This window comes from Taudactylus pleione, unplaced genomic scaffold (genome assembly GCF_031769625.1).
Source record: "Taudactylus pleione unplaced genomic scaffold, aTauple2 ptg000329l, whole genome shotgun sequence".
NCBI classification, from domain to species: Eukaryota; Metazoa; Chordata; class Amphibia; order Anura; family Myobatrachidae; genus Taudactylus; species Taudactylus pleione.
In genome coordinates, this window is record NW_028284730.1 from 797,867 (window position 1) to 819,037 (window position 21,171).

The 21,171-nt window shown below is 45.0% G+C and overlaps 1 protein-coding gene across 2 annotated transcripts in view; it reads left to right on the forward strand.

Annotated features, from left to right (window-relative positions):
* Positions 1-20,862, forward strand: part of CNNM4 (cyclin and CBS domain divalent metal cation transport mediator 4) — a 28,947-nt gene extending 8,085 nt beyond the window's left edge. Inside the window, exons 4-9 of one of the 2 annotated variants that reach the window (XM_088443279.1) lie at positions 151-288; positions 375-544; positions 705-804; positions 949-993; positions 16,101-16,273; positions 17,908-20,862. In XM_088443279.1, the coding sequence (XP_088299405.1) occupies positions 151-288; positions 375-544; positions 705-804; positions 949-993; positions 16,101-16,273; positions 17,908-18,096 (815 nt within the window). In that variant the 3' untranslated portion in view covers positions 18,097-20,862. The remainder of the gene's footprint in view (positions 1-150; positions 289-374; positions 545-704; positions 805-948; positions 994-16,100; positions 16,274-17,907) is intronic. The other variant, XM_088443280.1, reaches the window with a different exon arrangement.
* Positions 20,863-21,171: the final 309 nt, after the last annotated feature.

A 21,171-nucleotide genomic window follows, 5' to 3' on the forward strand; every position in this document is an offset into this window, starting at 1 on the left:
CACTTTTGCTCTTTAGAAGACTTGACAAATCTCCCTCCATGTTACTTGTTACTGCAGTTGAATGAATACTCGCCTGTTGTAAGAATCTGTGACTGCCCCCATGGTAATTTGCTTTAGTTACTCAGTCTTTCCTCTTTCCTCCCCCGGCAGCGGATAATCGCAGTAAGAAACGCGTTGGTCGTCGCCAGGACAAAAAGGATTTTTCCGTTTTCAAAGACCCAGATCATGAGCTAAGGGTTAAAATTTCCCCCCAGCTGCTCCTGGCTGCCCATCGTTTCTTATCCACAGGTTACAGTATACACAACTTTATCATGGTTCTCTCATTACGTCTTTCCTGGTCTCCTGCTTACTCCTGGGTTGTCCTCGTTTTGCAGAGGTATCCCTATTTGCACCCACCTTGGTATCGGAGAAGACGCTCCTGCGCCTGCTGAAGTACCCGGATGTAGTACAGGAGCTGCATTTCAATGAGGATGACAAGAAGGCGCCAGAACACTACCTGTACCAGTGCAATAAGATAGCCGACTACTTCATCCTTATCTTACAGGTGCGTTTGTCATGCTGGCGTGTGCCCTGGAAGTGGTTTGTTCTATGGAATGGTAGGAGATTGGGGTGGTGTATATAGGGGGTTGTAACTAAAGCTTCAGGGCTTGTTTCTAGCCTGATGCTCGAGTGAGTAATCTACAGTGTAACTTTTTCATTTACAGGGGAAGGTTGAAGTGGAGGCTGGTAAGGAGAATATGAAATTTGAATCTGGAGCCTTTTCCTACTATGGTGTTATGGCCATGAGTATCACACCAGCTAATGGTGAGTGCTCCCTGTTTCCTGCTAAATCAATGGCACTCCCAATCCCAGATAGCATCGATGACGCTGCCTAAACTGGCAAAGGACTGAAATGACCTTATTACTTCCTCCTCATTTCCCCATTTCTCTTCTTCCATCCTCCCCCAGCTCCTGGCCGTCATAAAAGGGGGTCTCTGTTTTCAAGGTTAGCAGGTAAAAGACTGCATGTGTATGTATACCGGGTGCACGTTACTGGCACATACTGCAGGGACAGGTTATGGGTGCTGTGTCTGGAGAATACGAAGCTTGTATAACAGTGTGTGGAGCTGCGTGTATCATTAATATGCCAGTTGTGTTTCAGTTACATAGCTGCTCTTCTTTCTCTGTTCGTCTTGTTTGAATTTTTAAGTTCTTGATTTAATCCACAAGGGCTTTGGTGGTGTGTATATGAGCTTTCTTCTTCGGGGTCCATGGGGTCCACAGCCATTACGTTGGGGTATGAATCCCAGTCACCAAACCGTTAACACAAACGAGCTCTCTGCTCCCAGGATGCACCGGGTTTCCTCCTCATATACCCCACCTCCTGCCTCAGGTAGCCAGTTCTTCTTGTTTGGTGTGTTCACCACATAGACAGTGGGACTGCTGGAGCAGTGGGTGGTCTGAGCTGTCCTGGAAGCAGCCTCGCGCCTGACAGGAGGCGCACCGGCCACGTGCTGCAACTACCTCCTCCGGCGCCGCACCGCTAGCCTCGGCAGGTCTTTGGCAGGGGCTTTATGGCCCTGGACCGCAACCGGATCAAGGGGATGGCAGGTGGTCGCGGCGGCCGCTGACGCCGGGACCATGTGGCGGTCCGGCCTCCGGCGGTGAGACTGGACGGAGGCGCGCTGCAGTCAGGAGGCATACGGCTTGTTCTCCTAGCCTAGACTGCCGGGATTTGATGTTCCTGACCAGCCGGGGCTTGTGGCGGCGGCCAGGGCAGTTTAACCGGGCAGGTCCAAGCAGCATAGGGGAGGTACACTTCCCCGGCGGCCCCTCCCCAATCCACACGCTAGTTCAGTCCTCTGGCACAGTTGATTGTGGATTGCTCCTCCCAGCCTCCATATAGGGCAGCCAGAGTGTATGTCAGTTGCTCTCTGAACGCTGCTCTTACAAGAGGGATGCTGGGCAGTCTCCCTGTATACCTTGCCTACTGCTGGTCTAGGTTTTTACAGGGCTCTATCCTACCTAAGCTCAGGCTGATTATGGTAGTGAGAGCTTATATGCATATGGCCCGCAGAGTATTTATGCATGACATGTGATTGTTTATGGATACTGTTTCTTCTGTAAAAGAACTGTAATTCCTGTATACTGTCACTGTCTCTCCCCTTCCCTTACTACAGGTGTGTGTGGGTTGAGAGTAGAAAGCAGCACATATACGCTCAGAGCCAGTGGCATAGTGTTATGTCTATGGAGTCTGAGGGTCAGGTGGTGGGAGCCCCGTTGCTGATATCCTGTATAGCCTGTAAGGCAGGTTTGTCCCCACAGGACTTTCTGCAAAATGGGCTTTGTGGGAACTGTTTCAGACAGCCACCACGCCAATTAAGTTTGCCTGTTTCAGGCCCTGAGCCTCCTTGGGCATCATTGTCTCAGGTTATGGCTCAGGTGGCAGAACGGCTGGCTGCCCCGCTACCACTGGTTTGGGGTTTGCCTCAGCAGATGCATCCTATGCCCATGATGTGGCCGCCTTGGATGGACCCTGGTGCTGGTAAGGTTATGGCATCATCCTCGGGGGTTTTTCAGCCTCAGGCTGTCAAGCCAAAGCAGCCTAAATCTAGGCGCCATGTACCGCCTTACATGGGTGAGTACTCGAGTGCCTCCTCCGAGGAGGAACAGGCACAGGACTTTTCGCAGGAGTCTAGCTCCGAGGAGGGTGATGATCATTTCCCAGTAGCCGATGTCCCTTTTCTGATAAGGGCTGTAAAATCGGTGTTAAATATCGAGGAAGGGGGATCTTCCGCTTAGGAAAGCCCCCCTGTTCAAGCGCCAAAAAGTGGTTAAGGCAGATTTCCCAAAGTCTGAACATTTATCAGAATTTATGGAGGAAGCCTGGGTCCGTCCGGATAAGGTAAGCCATTCTTATAAAAGAATGGCGCTTCTATATCCTTTTTCCAGCAGAGGACTGTGCCAAGTGGGAGAATCCACCATCAGTTCATGCGCATGTGGCACAGCTGATTAAACGTACCACTTTGCTAATCCCAGCAGTTTTGCTGAAGGAAACCATGGATAGGAGACTGGAGTCTTGTCTCAAATCATTTTTTTTCGCTGGCAGGAACGGCCACCCGCCCAGCTATGGCCACTGCCTGGGTAGCAAGAGCTATTGAGGAGTGGGCCAAAACTCTAACGGAGTCTTTACCAGATGCCTCTAAGGAGCAACTGGATATGATCTCCTTTATTAGAGAAGGGGCCTCTTATTTGGGTGATGCCGCCTTGGATGCAGGGATCCTTTCCTCTAAAGTTTCAGCTGAGTCCGTGGTGGCATGTAGGATCCTCTGGTTGAAGGATTGGAGGGCAGATGTCTGGTCCAAAAAGGCCCTAGAATTCCTTCCATTCACTGGAGGTTTGCTCTTTGGTCCAGATCTGGACAAAATTGTATCCTCCATGGCAGCCTCAAAGACGGCAGGTTTACCATCAGCAACCTTGTCTAAATTGAGGGCGTCCTTTCGGGGGTTTCGGTCGCAGGGCAAGGCCAAAGGTCAGCCCTCAGCGAGATTTCCACCAAGAAAGGCAGGACCCAGGAAGCCCTGGCAGAACAAACGTCCAGGATAAACCAGTGGCCTGATGGGACGGGCCTCCCCCTGGGGGATCCCAGAGTGGAGGGCCGACTGCTTCGGTTCTCAGAGCCCTGGCACCTCACGACGGAGAATGCCTGGGTTCGGGGAGTTGTTTCCCGAGGGTACACCCTGACGTTTTGGAGGACTCCTCCTCAAAGGTTCTTTTGTGTAAACACGCAGGTGGGTTCAGAAAGAGCTTTGTGCCTCCAGAAGGCTATTCTTGCCTTACTAGCATCAGAAGTAGTGATTCCGGTGCCAGAGAACCAGTTCCGAGAGGGGTTTTACTCCAATCTGTTCTTGGTTCTGAAACCGAATGCGTCATACCGGCCTATTCTAAATCTGAGAGCTCAACAAATTAGTTCGAGTCCCCGGGTTCAGGATGGAAACATTGCGATCGATTGTGTTGGCAATGGAACAGGGGGACTATATGGTGTCCCTAGACATACAAGATGCCTACCTTCACATCCCAATCACACAGGCTCAACAAAAATGTCTTCGTTTTGCGGTAGGGGAGGAACATTTTCAGTTCTGGGCCCTGCCGTTTAGCCTGTCCACAGCCCCTCGGGTATTCACTAAGGTGATGGCAGTGATGATGGCATGCCTCAGGCGCCAAGGCGTCAGGATTTTGACTTACTTGGACGACCTCCTGTTGCTGGGGCAGTCCCCACAGCAGTTACAGGATCATTTGAGGCTGACAGTATCATGTCTGTACAGTCACGACTGGATCATAAACTGGCAAAAGTTGTCACCCTGTCCGGTACAACAGGTGTCATTTGGGAGCGAGATTGGACTCCGTGGTGCAGATAATATATCTGCTGGAGGAGAAGATCCTTGCTCTACAATCACGAATACGCAGGTTGCTTCGCAACAGGCAAATATCCGTTCTAGTAGCCATGCAGGTCCTGGGGTCGATGGTGGCCACCTTCAGGATGGTGGAATACGCTCAATTCCACTCCAGACCACTGCAGCAATTCATTCTGTCTTGCTGGAACAAGGATCATCGCACGATCAGGTCCCAGCTGCTGCATCTCGCTCCAGAGGTATGGTTGTCCTTGACCTGGTGGTTGCAGACAAAGCATCTCAGGCAGGGTCGCCCCTTTTGGGTGTCTGATTGGACATTAGTCAAAACTGACGCCTGTCTTCAAGGTTGGGGGGCGATGACTGGGTCTAAGAGCTATATTCAAAGCTTTAGTGCAGGCTCAGGAAATCTTAAAGGGCAGGTCGGTGCAGATAGTCGGAAAATCGCACTGCGGGCGCCTACCTAAATCATCAAGGGGGCACGAGGAGTCGGGCCACCTTGGCAGAGGTATCAAGAATCCTGGTATGGGCAGAGACTCATCTGCCCACGATATCTGCCGTCTTCATTCCAGGAATCCTGAATTGGGAGGCCGATTTTTCTCAGTCGGCAAGAGATAAATGCAGGGGAATGGGCCCTACATCCACAGGTTTTTCGGAACCTTGTGGACAGGTGGGGTCTACCAGAAATAGATCTGATGGCATCAAGAAGGAACAGCAAGGTTCCCAGGTACGGATCCTGGACAAGAGATCCGAGAGCCGAGTTTGTAGACGCACTGACAGTAAAGTGGCGTTACAAGCTGGTATATCTGTTTCCCCCGTTTGCTCTTCTGCCCAGAGTGGTCAGAAATATCAAACAAGAGGGCCGCACCGTCATATTAATAGCTCCGGCGTGGCCGAGATGGCACTGGTTCACAGATCTACGGTCTCTCTCCATAGACACTCCATGACCTCTGCTATTGAGACCGGATCTGTTGCTACAGGGTCCCTGCTGGTACCCGGATCTTCATCGGCTATCTTTGACGGCATGGCTCTTGAGGCCTCCTTCTTGAGGGAAAAGGGGTTTTCCGAGTCTGTTATACGGACGATGCTGAAGGCACGGAAACCATCCTCAGCCCGTATATATTATAGTGTTTGGCATACTTTCTTTCAGTGGTGTGAACTGATAGGGTATGATCCACATAGATTCCTGATATCCAGAGTGCTGGATTTTCTTCAAAGCTGTCTGGAAATAGGGCTACCCTGGCCTCTTTAAGGGTACAGGTGTCAGCTCTTTCAGTCTGGTTCCAGCATAAAATTGCTCTGAGACCGGATATAAAGACCTTTTTTCAGGGGGTGTTGAGGATTCGGCCTCCCTTCGTTTCCCTGGTTGTTCCGTGGGACTTGACTCTAGTTCTGAAGGTTTTACAGGCTCCTCCGTTCGAGCCTTTAAATTCAATAGACATCAAGTGGCTAACAGCAAAGACTGTATTCCTCCTTGCTATGGCATCTGCACGTAGAGTGTCGGATTTAGCTACGCTTTCCTTCCGGGAGCCGTTCTTGATATTTCATCAAGATAGAGCAGTACTACGTACTAGGGAGGGTTACCTTCCGAAAGTGGTGTTTTATTTCATATTAATGAAGAAATAGTAGTTCCAGCATTTCAGGGCACAAGTCTCTCACAAGGTGAGGCTTCCCTGGATGTGGTCCGTGTGTTGAGAATTTATGTGGTCCGTGTGTTGAGAATTTATGTGGTCCGTGTGTTGAGAATTTATGTTAAACGCACGAGCAAATGGAGGAAGTCCGATTCATTTTTGTGCTTTATGGTTTTCATAAGCGTGGCTGGCCAGCCAATAAACATACACTGGCCAGGTGGATTCGCATGGCAATTTCATTGGCTTATACACAGGCTGGTATGTGTGTGCCGGATTCAGTGACTGCACATTCTACTAGGGCGGTAGGTCCATCATGGGCGGCCCGCCGGGGTGCTTCTGCTGAGCAATTATGTAAAGCAGCCACATGGTTTTCCATCCATACCGTTGTCAAATTTTATGCCTTTGACACTTTTGCCTCTCAGGATGCCTCCTTCGGGCGTAGGATTCTCCTCTCTTCCGAGAGTCAGGAGCGTCCCCACCCGTAGGGTTAGTGCTTTGGGATATCCCCAACGTAATGGCTGTGGACCCCGAAGAAGAAAATAAGAGTTATGGTATAACATACCTTTTTGTTAACTTTTTCTTCGAGGTCCATGGGGTCCACAGGACACCCACCCAGACGCACCTGTAGTTCTGGGGGAGGTTTTCCGTAGTTTCTTCTCTTGAGAGTCTGGACTCGTAAGTATTGGTCTTTTCTTTCTTACCCTTTTTGTCTCTGCCTGCTTGAGCTTGGTAATGTACTGGCTACCTGAGGCAGGAGGTGGGATATATGAGGAGGAAACCCGGTGCATCCTGGGAGCAAAGAGCTTGTTTGTATTAACTGTTTGGTGACCGGGATTCATACCCCAACGTAATGGCTGTGGACCCCATGGACCTCGAAGAAACCGAGTTAACAAAGGTATGTTATACCATAACTCTTATTTTTGTCACTACAGGTTTCTGTCACATTTCCCCTTTAATATTTTAGCTTTGGGATAATCTTGGGTGTTACTAAGCTGAATGAATTTGGGGGAAATGCCCTTTTTTTTTTTAACTAAACCGATGTCTAAAAGTGCTGCGTTAATCCCTGAAATCCCTGAGAGTGTGCTGACCGAAAGAGCCCAGTGTGGCTGGTTTATATCTCCCCTGTCCAGGTTTCTGGACACTTAGCATTGTTTCCCAATTGTTTTTCAGTGCCATGTGGGCTTCTGGGTTTTCCCCAATTCCTAACCTGTGCCTATCTATCATCTCCATGTACATCAGTGATTCCCAACCTCGGCCCTCAAGGCACACTAATACCCCTTTTACACCAGAGCTAAAACCAGGGTTATTGCAGGGTTAACCCGGGTATGAGACAGGGTTGGATTCCCAGGTCGAGTGACTAACTCAGGTAACTTGCAGGGTTTAACATGGGAATGATCCGTGAAACCCTGTAGTGTAAAATGGCGTGATCCGGGTCACGATTACCTGGATCGTGTCGTGTGTCTGCCGATTGGCTGACTTCAGTGGAGCTTGGAGATTACGTCATTTCCAAGCAAACACTTCAACGCCGGACAAGCTAGGTCTCTGTGGACCCAGCTCCAGTGTGAACGGCACAGACTAGGGAATATCTTGGGTCGGCGCCGGCTAAATTCCGGGTCTGACCCGGTTTGGAACCCTGTTCCTAACCTCTGGAGTCAGACCCGGAATTTAGGTATAAAAGTGGTATTCCTGTCCTGGTTTTAGTGATATCCATGATTGAGCACAGATGGTTAAATCAAAATAACTGAAATGTTAATTAAGTCACCTGTGCTCAAGTATGGCTATCCTTAAAATCTGGACTCTTAGAGGGGTATCAATATGAAACGTTAACTTCACTGTCGAAGTTAACGTTTCATATCGGAGTTTTTACCTGCGTTAAAGTATCGGGCGCGCTCCCGCTTATACCCGTATTCAATATAAAATTTACGAAAACGGGAAACTCCGAAGTTGGATTTGCATAAAGTTACGAATTTTCCCTTAAAAAAATTGTAAGACACCCCCCCCCCCCCCTAAAGTAGTAAAAACATGGGGAATCACTATGGGTACCCCCGTTTTAGCCTTTAATTGAAAGTCGGGGATTTAAATAGCCGCAGCAGGTGTTTTTTTCCGACATTGAAGAAGTGATGCAGAAGAGCACTTAGGTTATTTTTTTCGTTTTTTTTAAGTGGTCCCATCAAATTTGGGGTACATGAAAATGGGCACTAGCATATTTTTATGTCCCTAAAGTAAGTTTTTAAAAATTCTGCATTTGTGCACCTGTCGCTATAATTCTATTCTAGAAAACATCTGCCGCATACTTGCAGAATAGCCCTGAACCTATTTCCCTATTGTTTAACAATTTTTTTTCCCATTTTTTTTTTTTTTTTCACCCCAATTTGTAAATTAATTTTTTGGGGTGTCCCTATTTTTAAACTTTTTTTGACACAGTTCTTTTTTAAATGTCATTCCCAGGGGTGCAGGCTATTTTTTTTAAGCCTGCACCCCTAAACCCCAATTCTGCACTTTTTTTCGACACCTATTCAATGGTGAAAAGTTATCCCCGTTTTTTATCAAAGACTTTTCAAAACTGCGATAAGTCTTTGAAATTGAATACGGTGTAAAAGTCAAACCTGCGATGACGTCAAAAGTGCGATATTAACGCAAAAACGAAGTTATCGCTCCCATATTGAATACCCCTGTATGTGTGCCTTGAGGACAGTGGGTGGAAACCCCTGCTGTACACTATAGCTGCATACACACAACGATTTTTGAACGATATAATTTAACGATAATTGTTTGAAACAGTCGTTCACTTTCTGAGTCAAATGATGAACGATTATCGTTCATGTGCATTCACGTTTGTAGTTCATACTTGTCAACTCAACGATTTTCATTAAGGGAATATGCACAAATCGTTTGTAGTTCAAAAAAATCGTTCATTACACTTTAAAAAATCTGACAGAAAATCGTTCATAAAATCGTTGGTAACAATCCTTGTGTGTGCGTGTGTATGCAGCTTATACGGTGCTGCTTCTCTGTATTAGCACAACGCCTTAGTTTCTCCAGCACATCCCCTATCCTCTGTAGTGCTCCTAGATTTTTTTTTTTTTTTTACCAGTGTTCACATGACGAGCACAGTGATGGAGAATGGTGGGGGTCGGGGGGGGAGTAGCATCTCTGTACCAGAGCACTGTGCAGTATGGATGAGAAGCTGTGAGTTGTACGATAATATAACTATAAAGGGTGGTGATGTAGGTGCATTCTCCTGGTCTGGTCCAGACATTAGGGCAAGGTCAGGAGTTTATCATCTGGGATGATAATGAGAACATGTGGTCCCTCAGCAGTTTGATGATCATGACTGTGATGTTGTTAAAGCTGCTCAGTCACTAGAACTGGGCCCGATTGAGCATATATAGGAGACTGGGGAATGAGTGCTTCCACCACCATCCATCTGACGTTGGTGATGAAGGGTCTTCTCGCTTCTGTGCGTCTCTACTGCACAATTCCCAGTCACCCAATGCCGCCCTACAGTTGTGTAACAACATAATCGCGTCTAATCAATACCTGGCTGTAGAAAATGCTGTTGGTGAGGTAGAATAATGTAGCTGCCATTCTTCATTTATGAGTCCCAAAGAGATCTCATGGGTGTGTGGTGAAGTAGAAAGATTACTCCCAAATCAACTCTTTCAAGGAAATTTAAAGTTAATGAGTGGTAGTTAAAATGTGTGTGTGTACCTCTGTCAGGCAGTCCCTGACAGGTACGTGCCAGTACCTAAATGCACTGGTGTCACAATTATAACGCCCTTTAAGAAAAGAGACTGGTCGGAGGTCTCCAATACCCACCGCTCAGACCACAGACAGCACCAGCTGTATGGACATTATGACGATGTTCCCCTCCATAGTACTACAGCCCAAATAGGAATATAGTCATACAATGGGGCCATTCCAATTAGGCACGATGATCACGGGGGTGCCAGTCATCACAGCAACAGCCGCACGTTATGGCAGCCCTAACGCACACTAAAGTGCTCGCCACGCCACAGAGCTGTGAGGAAAACTGTGCAAATTCAGGCTGGCAGCGGGCTGTAAGGGGTATGAGATGCGGTACAATTGCCGGCGTTTTAACATTGTGGCAACAGCAACTCGTACCCTTTGCAGACAATAGGAGTGAGCCCTATGCATGAACGGCAGCACTCGAAAGACAGGCAGAAATAAGTCAACATTTAAAAAACCTGATGAGAAATGTTTTTTAACATTGAAATGAAGACTTATATATAATTTTATTTTTTTATATATATCTCTTTATTTTGACACTTTTAAGATGGTACAACAAAACAATATACCAAAGAATAAAACATTGCGTGCCTCATTTATCAATGAGTGATATTCTTGCAACCACTTGTTATCTTAATTGGTGCTCCAACCAATCAGCTCCTAACTGTCATTTGTCAAACACATGACAGGTAGGAGCTGATTGGTTGGAGCACCATTTATGATTAGTAATGAGTGATAACAAGAATATTACTCGATAAACGAGGCCCTACATTTGAAGAAAATGCATGTAATAGGTCATATCTAAGCTGGATTGCTTATCTGAATAAAAGTCATTGATCAGCTGTCCAAAGTCCATGTATGAGTAAGGAAGGGTATTCCTTGTCTGTAATAGAAAGTCAATAAATGATGGCAGTGAGTTCCCTGGGGAAGACTTGTACCTGCAGCTCCGTGCAGTCCCTCTGTGTAGGTAGCTCCTGTAGTACACCTTAGATGTTGAAAAGGACTTTCAGGGATAATGGAGAAATGATCCTTCCAAATATAGTAGTCCCAATGGACCGAGTGAACTCCAATTGTTACAAATGACAACCAAAATCTGTGCCAGCAATCCCAGCTCAGTTTAGCTCTGCATAACACGTTTCCCTGTGTATCACAGCTTCGTCAGAGGCATAAACTTCTATTCCAGCGAACAGCAGCAACATTGCATAAGAATTTTCTCTATCATATGTATGTTTTTATAAGCTTCTATCAATATCTATATTCACATTTATCCAGTTACATACCAGTTTGATCCCTGACCGCGCCTGCTAGATCATCATTTTTTTTCTTCCTGTTTGATGTTTTCATGCATTACCCCATGGTGATGCCACTGTCCAATCTTCTGATAGCGTTTTCTTCACTTTATGGAACTGAAACTTTAAGAAACGCGCGATCAGGTTGTGTATTTGCGACCGTTGCGATTACATTACACATTTGGGACTGCTGAGCAGCCGTTGTGGTGTGTTGGATATTTTATTAGCATGAGTACTTCTCCGTGACGCCTGGTTTCGTATATCTGTCTGGTAGAGTATTGGGTATAGAAGAGGCGTAGCTTCCTTATCCCCTGCTGGTGGGTATTTCTAGAATGGAACAATCAAACTCCGATTCCGCTGTATCCAGAGGATCTTTTATTTGGCCGGAGGGGAGCACCCGAAATTGAGGAAGAGGATGAGTGACTTTTTTGTATCTTCTGATGGAGGCTGTCTGTACTTAGCAGTGGATATATACTAATGATGCTTTAGGTGCTGGGTTTGTAAGATCATGCCATATTGCTGTTCCTGGCTAGAGGCATTTGCAGAATTAATCTGAGCCAGTGGGTGTGTATGTATTTATTCTGCTGTGTTTTTATAGTTGATGACTTATAAACAGTGGACTATTATTGTTTACATACAGTCAGGTCCATAAATATTGGGACATTGACAGAATTTTCAGATTTTGGCTTCTATTCACCACCACAATGGCTTTGAAATTAAACAAACAAGATTTGCTTTAACTGCAGACTTTCAGATTTAATTTGAGGGTAATTACATCCAAATCAGGTGAACGGTGTAGGAATTACAACGGTTTCTATATGTGCCTCCCACTTTTTAAGGGACCAAAAGTAATGGGACAAACTAAACAATCCTAAATCTAACTTTCACTTTTTAATACTTTGTTGCAAATCCTTTGCAGGCAATTACAGCCTGAAGTCTGGAAGCATAGACATCACCAGATGCTGGGTTTCATCCCTGGTGATGCTCTGCCAGGCCTCTACTGCAAATGTCTTCAGTTCCTGCTTGTTCTTGGGGTATTTTCCCTTCAGTTTTGTCTTCATCAAGTGAAATGCATGCTCAATGGGATTCAGGTCAGGGGATTGACTTGGCCATTGCATAACATTCCACTTTTTAGCCTTAAAAAACTCTTTGGTTGCTTTTGCAGTATGCTTCGGGTCATTGTCCATCTGCACTGTGAAGCGCCATCCACTGAGGTCTGAAGCATTTGACTGAATATGAGCATATAATATTGCCCGAAACACTTCAGAATTCATTCTGCTGCTTTTGTCAGCAGTCACATCATCAATAAATGCAAGGGAACCAGTTCCATTGGCAGCCATACATGCCCACGCAATGACACTACCACCACCATGCTTCACTGATGAACTGCTTATGATCCAAAACATACCACCTCCTTTCCTTCTCTTCTCTTCCCATCACTCTGGTACAAGTTGATCTTTGTCTCATCTGTCCATAGGATGTTGTTCCAGAACTGTAATGGCTTTTTTAGATGTTGTTTGGCAAACTCTAATCTGGTCTTCCTGTTTTTGTGGCTCACCAATAGTTTGCATCTTGTGGTGAACCCTCTATATTCACTCTTGTGAACTCTTCTCTTCATTGTTGACTTTGACACATATACATCTACCTCCTGGAGAGTGTACTTGATTTGGCCAAATGTCGAGAAGGGGTTTTTCTTCACCAGAGAAATAATTATTTTGTCATCCACCACAGTTGTTTTCCATGGTCTTCCAGGTCTTTTGGTGTTGCTGAGCTCTCCTGTGCATTCTTTCTTTTTAAGAATGTTCCAAACAGTTGATTTGGCTACACCTAATGTTTTTGCTATATCTCTGATGGGTTTGTTTTGATTTTTCAGCCGAATGATGGCTTGCTTCACTGATAGTGACAGCTCTTTGGATCTCATATTGAGAGTCGACAGCAACTGATTCCAAATGCAAATGTCACACCTAGAATCAACTCCAGACCTTTTACCTGCTTAATTGATACTGAAATAATGAGGGAATAGCCCACACCTGTCCATGAAATAGTTTTTGAGTTGATAGTCCCATTACTTTTGGCCCCTTAAAAAGTGTGAGGCACATATTGAAATTCCTACACCGTTCACCCGATTTGGATGTAATTACCCTCAAATTAAATCTGAAAGTCTGCAGTTAAAGCACATCTTGTTTCATTTCAAAACCATTGTGGTGGTGAATAGAGGCCAAAATCTGAAAATTCTGTCAATGTCCCAATATTTATGGACCTGACTGTAGCTACACTACACAGAGTAAAGGTGCCTATACACTTAACAATATTTTACACCGTTTACCCATTTCCAACGCATCGTGACGACAAACTGTGTAAAATATGCCCAAATCGTGAGTGTCCACTCACGATGCCGATGCGAGTCCCCGCAGGTCGTACATCGCATCTTCAGATTTGCTGTGCTGTAGGGCAGATCTGACAATCTCAGTTACGATGCACTGGAATAGTTAGGAGGCACGATAGATCGTTTGTCACATTTGGATAGTTTTTAATACCAAATCGTGCCCACGACTGCCGGGGAGCTGCTGGGGAGAGTTCAAGGGGAAATCGGACACAATGTCGGATCGTGAGCACATCGCCAAGTGTGTAGGCACTTTAACAGCAGTTCTCTCCCAGCTTGCTGATCACTATTAAGTGTTACCGGTGTTTTTCAACCATGATTGCAATATCGCAGCATTTGGAGCCAACATAAGTATCCAGCAGCTGTAACCTTTTCCCTGACTCAGCGCATGTGTTTGCGGTCCGGCTTGGTTACTAGTGTCAGTGTTGGCTTCTCTTATTTGGATGCACTATTTCCACTTGGCTGTTAAATTTTTGCTCTGGGTCTGTTGTGCAGAATGCTCATTTGGTTAACTGAAAATATGGCCTCATCTCTGCACAGCCATATACATTCGCAGCAGCCAGCAGTGGGTGAGTAAACTGCCACAGGCTAGATAATGTGCCACTAAATGTAAATACCAGTTACCTTATGTAAAACAGGCTAATAATAACATAAATATATACAGAAGCTCCTACATATTGACAGATCCCCCAATTGTCCTGGTATTTACACTTCTACAACAAGATGGTGCAAACTATTCTCTTATCGGCCAGAGTCTGCTGAAAGACTGACTTAAAGGGCCCCTAAACCTTCAACACAAGTTGCATACATAAAGAAGCTACTAATAACAGTAACTGATATGGGTTGGGTATGTGATCCCATCGCTGATAACGCCAGCGGTCAGAATACTGTAATCTCGCTATCGGGTAAGTATTCTAACCCACCTTTCCCGCAGCCTAACCCCAACATATATATTATGAGACCGGCGGCCGCGATGCACGCAGGTGGGAGGGTTGGGGGGTGGGGGAGGGTTAGGGCTAGGCTACAAGATTGGAGGGGGAGGAGGGAGGGTAAGTGTACTTATCCGACCACTGTTGGGATACCAACCATTGGGATGCCGCTGTCTGTGTTCTGATAGGAGGCATCCCGACAGCTGGCATTGCATACCCATTATATATATATATATTTTTGCTATGCTGACGCAGGGTCCTGTCTGTTCTCTGCTATGAGCTGTTTAAGGCCAGTGAGAGACAGACCTCCTCTCATTAATCCCATTGAAGGACACTGCATTCAGTGTGTTGGAAAATATCCATCCACAATCATATTTTTATCTCTCTTCACTTCTGAAACCTTTTACATAAGCACCGGAATGTTGGCTGTAATTCTTCTATATAATCCAGGTTCTATTTTAGTTATACTGGTCCTTTAAATCTGTCAATGGCAGGACTAACGGGAAGCTATGTTGGAAAACTTACCCACCCACCACCCTGCCCCTTTCCTCCAGTTACATTATATCACGTGGGGGTCTGGGCAAGCTCAATGGGAAATTGTGAATCTTATTAAAAATTTTTTTTTTTTTTTTTTTTGGTTGAACTAACTTGTCTGTGTACAATTAGCATATGTCGACAAATCGCCTAGACCAGGGGTTCCCAGACTTTTTTAAACCAAGGCACCCTAGAGTATCAGCAGTGTTTTCACAGCACACAGTTTATTGAGAAATTCAGAAAAAAAATGTAAAGTAATATGAAGGAAATTGTGCTGACCTGTCATCCTTAGGGTCAGTTATGTAGTGAGGGACAGGTTTGTGCTTCTGTTTGTCCACATATTTACGTTACATTGACCATAAATAATTTTATTTGGTGTCTGGACCACCAACCTGAGGCACCCCTGTAAGTGTCCCAAGGCACCCCAGGGAGCCACGGCGCACAGTTTGGGAACCACTGGCCTAGACTGTTTTCCAAACTCTCCCCTAACCCCCCCAACAGTCTAGGCTTTAAGGATATCCCTGCTTGAGCACAGATGGATAAATCAAAATAGAAAACATTAGCACGGTGGACATAGCTCTGTTCATACAGGTATTTCCTATCTGTGGCACTTCATTTCCCTTCATTGTGTCAGTCCTTTCTTTTTCTCCAATAATATAATGGGAGAGAAAAATACAAAAGATAATATATAGTGTAGTATGTATAGACAATATGTAGACCAAGTTAGTGAAATGCTAGCCTAGACAATCTGGAATATTTTATAGTTGGACATTAAGAATCTGTACAAATGCTTCCTATTTATTACATACTCATAACATTACACTCATTCTATGCTAAAATAGTGCAAAAGTAAAGGACAAAGATTACCAATAGTGAGATATTTTGAAATGAAAATAATCCTATTTTAGGTAATGGAACAATTACTTTATGGTAATATTGCATTCAGACGGTGTTTTTTTCCAGTCTGCTTTGGCCTATTACCGCTTACTTTATACTGTGTGTACACACAGGGACTAGTGCTGTGGATAGGCTTATTACTTGCTTTGTTACGCCGGGTAGTTTAAATTGCCTGAACAAACGGAATTTCCAGCAAATCCAGCAGAACTGTTGTCATAGAGTGAACTGAGACTGTGCATGAGAGTAATCCTGCATCTCACCTACCAAATATGTCTTTCCTCCTCCCTCACCTGCGACAGAGCTCCGCTCCCCCTCTCACATGGGCAGCCTGAACAGGTCGTCATCTCTCAGCCATGATCGTTCAAACTCCCTCTCCTCAACCATCAGCGGCAGCAACACACAGCTCAGTGTCCAAGCGCAGTACACAGCAGACTTCAGTGTTCGAGCCCTTGGTGACTTGCAGTATGTAAAGGTGAGTCTGTAAACTTCTGGTGTTTCTGGTTCCAGACAAACTAATTGAGCATTTATATTGTCCCATCCATAACGTGACTGCCGAACCAGGAAAAATAGGGTTACTTGTGGGGAGGTATTGAGAGGTGTATAAAAATCTTTTTACATTTTGGCTGCTGTTGTACAGATTATGGGGTGTATGTGCTAACAGCATATAAGGCTGTACTTATCCTGATTTTCTGATTAACCATGCCAAGCAGGAAGCATGATCTGCCGCATGTACTAAGCTTTCATTAGATGAATTTGGGCTAGAAAACACTCACGTTTCCGGCAGTTACAACCAGTCCCGTAGCGCAGTAGCTTAGTGCTGATACCGTACATCGTGCCTCCTGGCGCTCCCCTTGCGCATGTGATTATGTAAAAAAAAAAAAACCCCACAAATCTCATCCTGAGGCTGACAGCGCAAGTGCGAGGATATGCGGTTGGCGGGCTGGTACATACAGCGTATTAGTGGGCATGTGACAAAAACAAGATCTTGTCATTGCTTAGTGCCCATAACGCTTCGCGGCCATAGTGTTATTAACAGAAGCCGAAGGTGCCGCTGTAGATATGTCTACACAGTTTGCCTTTTAATGCATTTTAGAGAAGTGGTAATAACCACGTTTTTATCGACAAAGCAGAAAGTCATTACCACTTGGTACATCTACCCTTATATATGGGACACCTGGCTCTCCGATAACCACATTAGACACAGAGAAGATGCCTGGTAGCTGTCTGAGCCTGTAGTAAGCAGGACACTGATATATTACCAGCATTCGTCATGGTGGCACAAGCATCGCTCTGTTAGCTTAGGTGGTTCTCTTGCAGCCTGTACAGGAAGTTTAATTCTTCCTGTGTGATGGTCCTAAATCCTGCATTCAGGAATGGATGTCATAAGCTGTCGCTGCTGCTGTGTGTACGGATGTGTAATACACCCAGCCAATGGTCATGTGTCTGTAGTTTGAGACTGGCTGCACTTGCTCGGTGGTTGAGGTGGTGTCACTAGGAAGAGATGTAGCAAGCCTTGGAGAGAGAGAAAGTGGAGAAGTTGAACGTAACAACCAATTGGCTTCTAACTGTCAATTATCTAGGTGACTGGTTGCTCTGGGCAACCCCTCCACTTTATCACTCTCCAAGGTTTGCTACATCTCCCCTTAGAGTTGATATTGCACCCAGCACCATGATGGTATTGCACTTCCTACATACTGTCCTTTGTGTGTCATTACCCTGGGGGTGTGACTGGTTACACATTGCTGTGCCAATCCAGCATGCCCTAATTACACATTCTCACTGGGACAGTCTTCTCATACATTTTTATACATCATTCATCCCTGTGTCTTTTTGTATTCTCATTTGCAGTGTTCTCTTATACATTGTATTATATAACCTGAAGTAGACAAGTACAGAGTAAAGTGTTTTCTTACTGCCCCGCACACATTTCACCCATCCATGTAACTTTTCTCCTGTTCATGTTTGGTATTAAAGGGGTGTTAATCTTGAGTTGCTGGTGATTGAACGGGTAAATAACATGGGATGAGAAACTTTTATTTTTTTTTCTCTAGCTGTGATTTAGTGAAAGGTGTGTATCTTGCTTTTGTAACCTGCGTTTACTTACAGATCACAAGGGACCAGTATCAAGGAGCCCTGATGTCTTCCCGGTTGGATAGTAGCCCTCAGTCCCCTGAGGGAGGAACCCACAAGCCTGACTGCACCTTGTCAGAGCACAGTGAGGTGTTGGTGGATGAGACCACCAGTCTCCTGAACCAGAGGAACTCTCAGCACAGCCTGCATCACAATGCAGTTTGACAACACCATCCGCGCTGTCGTAGCATTGCTCTGCCTGTTCTTTACCAGTGGGTCAGCCTAGAGAAAGACCTTGCAATATCTTACTGGATAACAGTGTGACTGCATGCAAAGCTTTATCCTACGATGACAAAAGAGCAGGATTCCATGAATACTGGAGGCCAGGGTGCTGCGTTTGCCATCTCTGTACGGGGTGAGCTTTGCAAGCCTCCTGTTCAGGAGTGTTCATTATGATGTTCTCCAGACTTTCAGCAGGGGGCAGCAACCGGAGCAATGTTCTGCAGCGCTGGAGTATAAAGACTTGTCTAGAGAAGAACATGAGACTACCAAAGGGAAACTGGCAGAGCGAGGCTCTGCTGCACTTGGGGAATGGTGTGATGCTGTGTAGAGCATCAACTCAGGGAAGGATTTCTACGTGTGCACTGGAGACCCCCAACTCTAAAAAGGGGATCTATTTGTTTGTCTTCCTTTGGGGGGGAGTGGGTAGCGCTTAGTCTTCCTATATATGTGGGTGCATTACCCACACCATTGTTCATTCTTCTACCGCCGCCTGTCTGGTATCTCAGAAGGGGCCACTGACGGTCTTCCTGTTATTAGTGAAGCATCTGGGAAAAGCTAGGTGTGATTATCTAATTCTACTTCATCCTGTCTTGTCTGGTTTCCTGGTACTCCGCATGGAGCTGATGGAGACCTGGTATGGCGGGTGTCTTCTGCACTAGTGTAGCTTTCCTTCAGTGTTCAGACTTCTAGCAGTAACCAGAGCCGTAAATTAACCACCAGTATTGCATTCTGATCACCTGTCTCGTATTGAGGACTAACGAGGGAATATCTACATTACTGACAAACTATCGCTGACGTGTGCAGCCCTCCATGTACGGCACATATCACTGCACTGTGATAGCAGGGAGAACCTTTTTACAGGCTGCTTTTATATTCCTAGTTGTTTACATGGCGAAGTTTAGTTTCCCCACTGTATAAATGTCACCTCACCCATGTCTGCCACTGGACTACAACATTAGAGGACTGTGTCCCAATCGTACGTCACCACTAATAGGTTATAGTGACACAACACAGAAGGCCAAGATAAGTCTCGGACATTAGAATAGTGGTACTGGGCTAATTCTGCATTCATGGTATTGGGAATACACTGGTCAGTGCAGATGGTGTTAGCCTCTTGTTAATGCATTGTCTGCCCCAAGCTTCACCAATGTGGCTCATTAATTCCCTCCCTTATTGTCCATAGAAAGCACTGCTTTCTGTCTGCTCACCTCCCCTAATTGCACTGCAGCACTCTAGTCTTCCCAAAAACAATTCCAGAGGGCATATTTTGGGCACGTGGGTCCCTCTTCATGTTTGAACTAGATATGTGACTGTTTGTTTATTTTTGCAGTTCTGTTTGCACTTGGGCTGCTCTGAGTTCCATGTTGGACCTATAGAAAAAAAAACCCACAGTACAGCTGCATATTTCTACTAAATTGAGATATGGAGAAAATGGATAGATGATGGTTGGATGAAACTTAAACGTATACTGAGGTTTATTTTCAAGGATATATATTTGCAGATCTCTTTGGCTCAGTCTAGTCTGTGTGTGTGTGTGTGTGTGTGTGTGTGTGTGTATAGTATTATATATAATTATATATATTCACACACACACACTGTTTTCTTTTTTTTCTTTTTAAACTTATACTTTCTGCTTTACAAGCCATTGTTTCCTTTAATGGTACTTTGGGAAGTTAATGTCATATGTACCAAATGTTAAAGGAAGTGTGTGGTCGCATAACTGATGATATTGAGCAAGCACCAAGCGGCATTTTAGAAAGATTGTACAATCCCTTCTCATTCAGTAGTGCTCCCCAATAGTTCTATGGTGGAGCCCACATAACACTATTATTAACTGTCTGTATCTGTTAGTTTGGGATGAAGCAGACTCTTCTAAGTCATACCTGCCCAGACCAAAATATTTGTAGTGCATGCGGTACCTGGACAAACAGTCATTGTGTCTGTTAAATACTGGGCTTTGGTCAGCCATGATGCCGAAGCATTGGCTCCTTTTCTATAGCTTCTAGCTACATGACGGGATGCCATAGGGATACCCCTGGTGAAACGCTAATTAGGAGGGAGGCATTACTGAAAGAGGAGCAGGTATATAAAAGCATACAAAACTTAAGTGTAACCCTCACCTACTAACCATTATGGACTGAACCAGTTTTGAAACCAAAATTTATCATGGCAATAATATTAAATGCAAAACAAACCTGGTTTTGCATTAAGTATTATTGCAGTGTTAAATTTTGCTTTCCAGAGCTCTGAGAATTGGCAGCTTCCAAAAGTCGCTACTTAGCCCAGATTGTGTGAATATTGGTTCGGACCCCAAATGGCTCTTTTCTATAGGTGACGAGAAGTCTTTACAAAAAATAAATAAATAAAATGCTCGCTCTTTACACTAAAGGTTTTTTGTGTTAAGATTTGGTTTCCAAAACATGTAGTGCCCATTGTATGCACAAGCCATAAATGGTTTTCTGTATTTGCAGTGGCCGGACTGTACAGCTGCAGATCTGCTACCTTCTTGCTCAGGGACTGGAAATTTTAAGCAGAATTTAGAAAGTATAACCTATTGCTGTTTACCGAGTTCCAAAAGAAGGGAATTTGTTTTTATTTTGTTTTTATTTGTTTGTTTCCTCAGGAGTGGTGGTGGGTGAAAAGAAGGTACAATTTGAGATGATTGTAAATATATATAAATTGTTTAATTATTAAAGAGTTATTAATTCATCTTGCTTGCCGCCTGGTCTTCATGCAGTAGATGATGATATGGAGACAGAAGCCATGGAGAGATGAGATTGTACAGCACTATATAGGCTTGTGTGTCTGAAATGGCATTCATGGCATTAGATGTTCTGTGCACCTGTATTATGCAGCAATGTGGTTATTAACAATTTGCAATATCAATCAACTGGACGCGTCTCATTTTTGTCTCTGCAATAAAAAGAAAAGTGGGATTTATACTGCCCAAGGACCCATAACTTGGTGGTGTGGTATGTTAGGGGGCATTACTGTGTGTCCTATATTTTATGTATATTT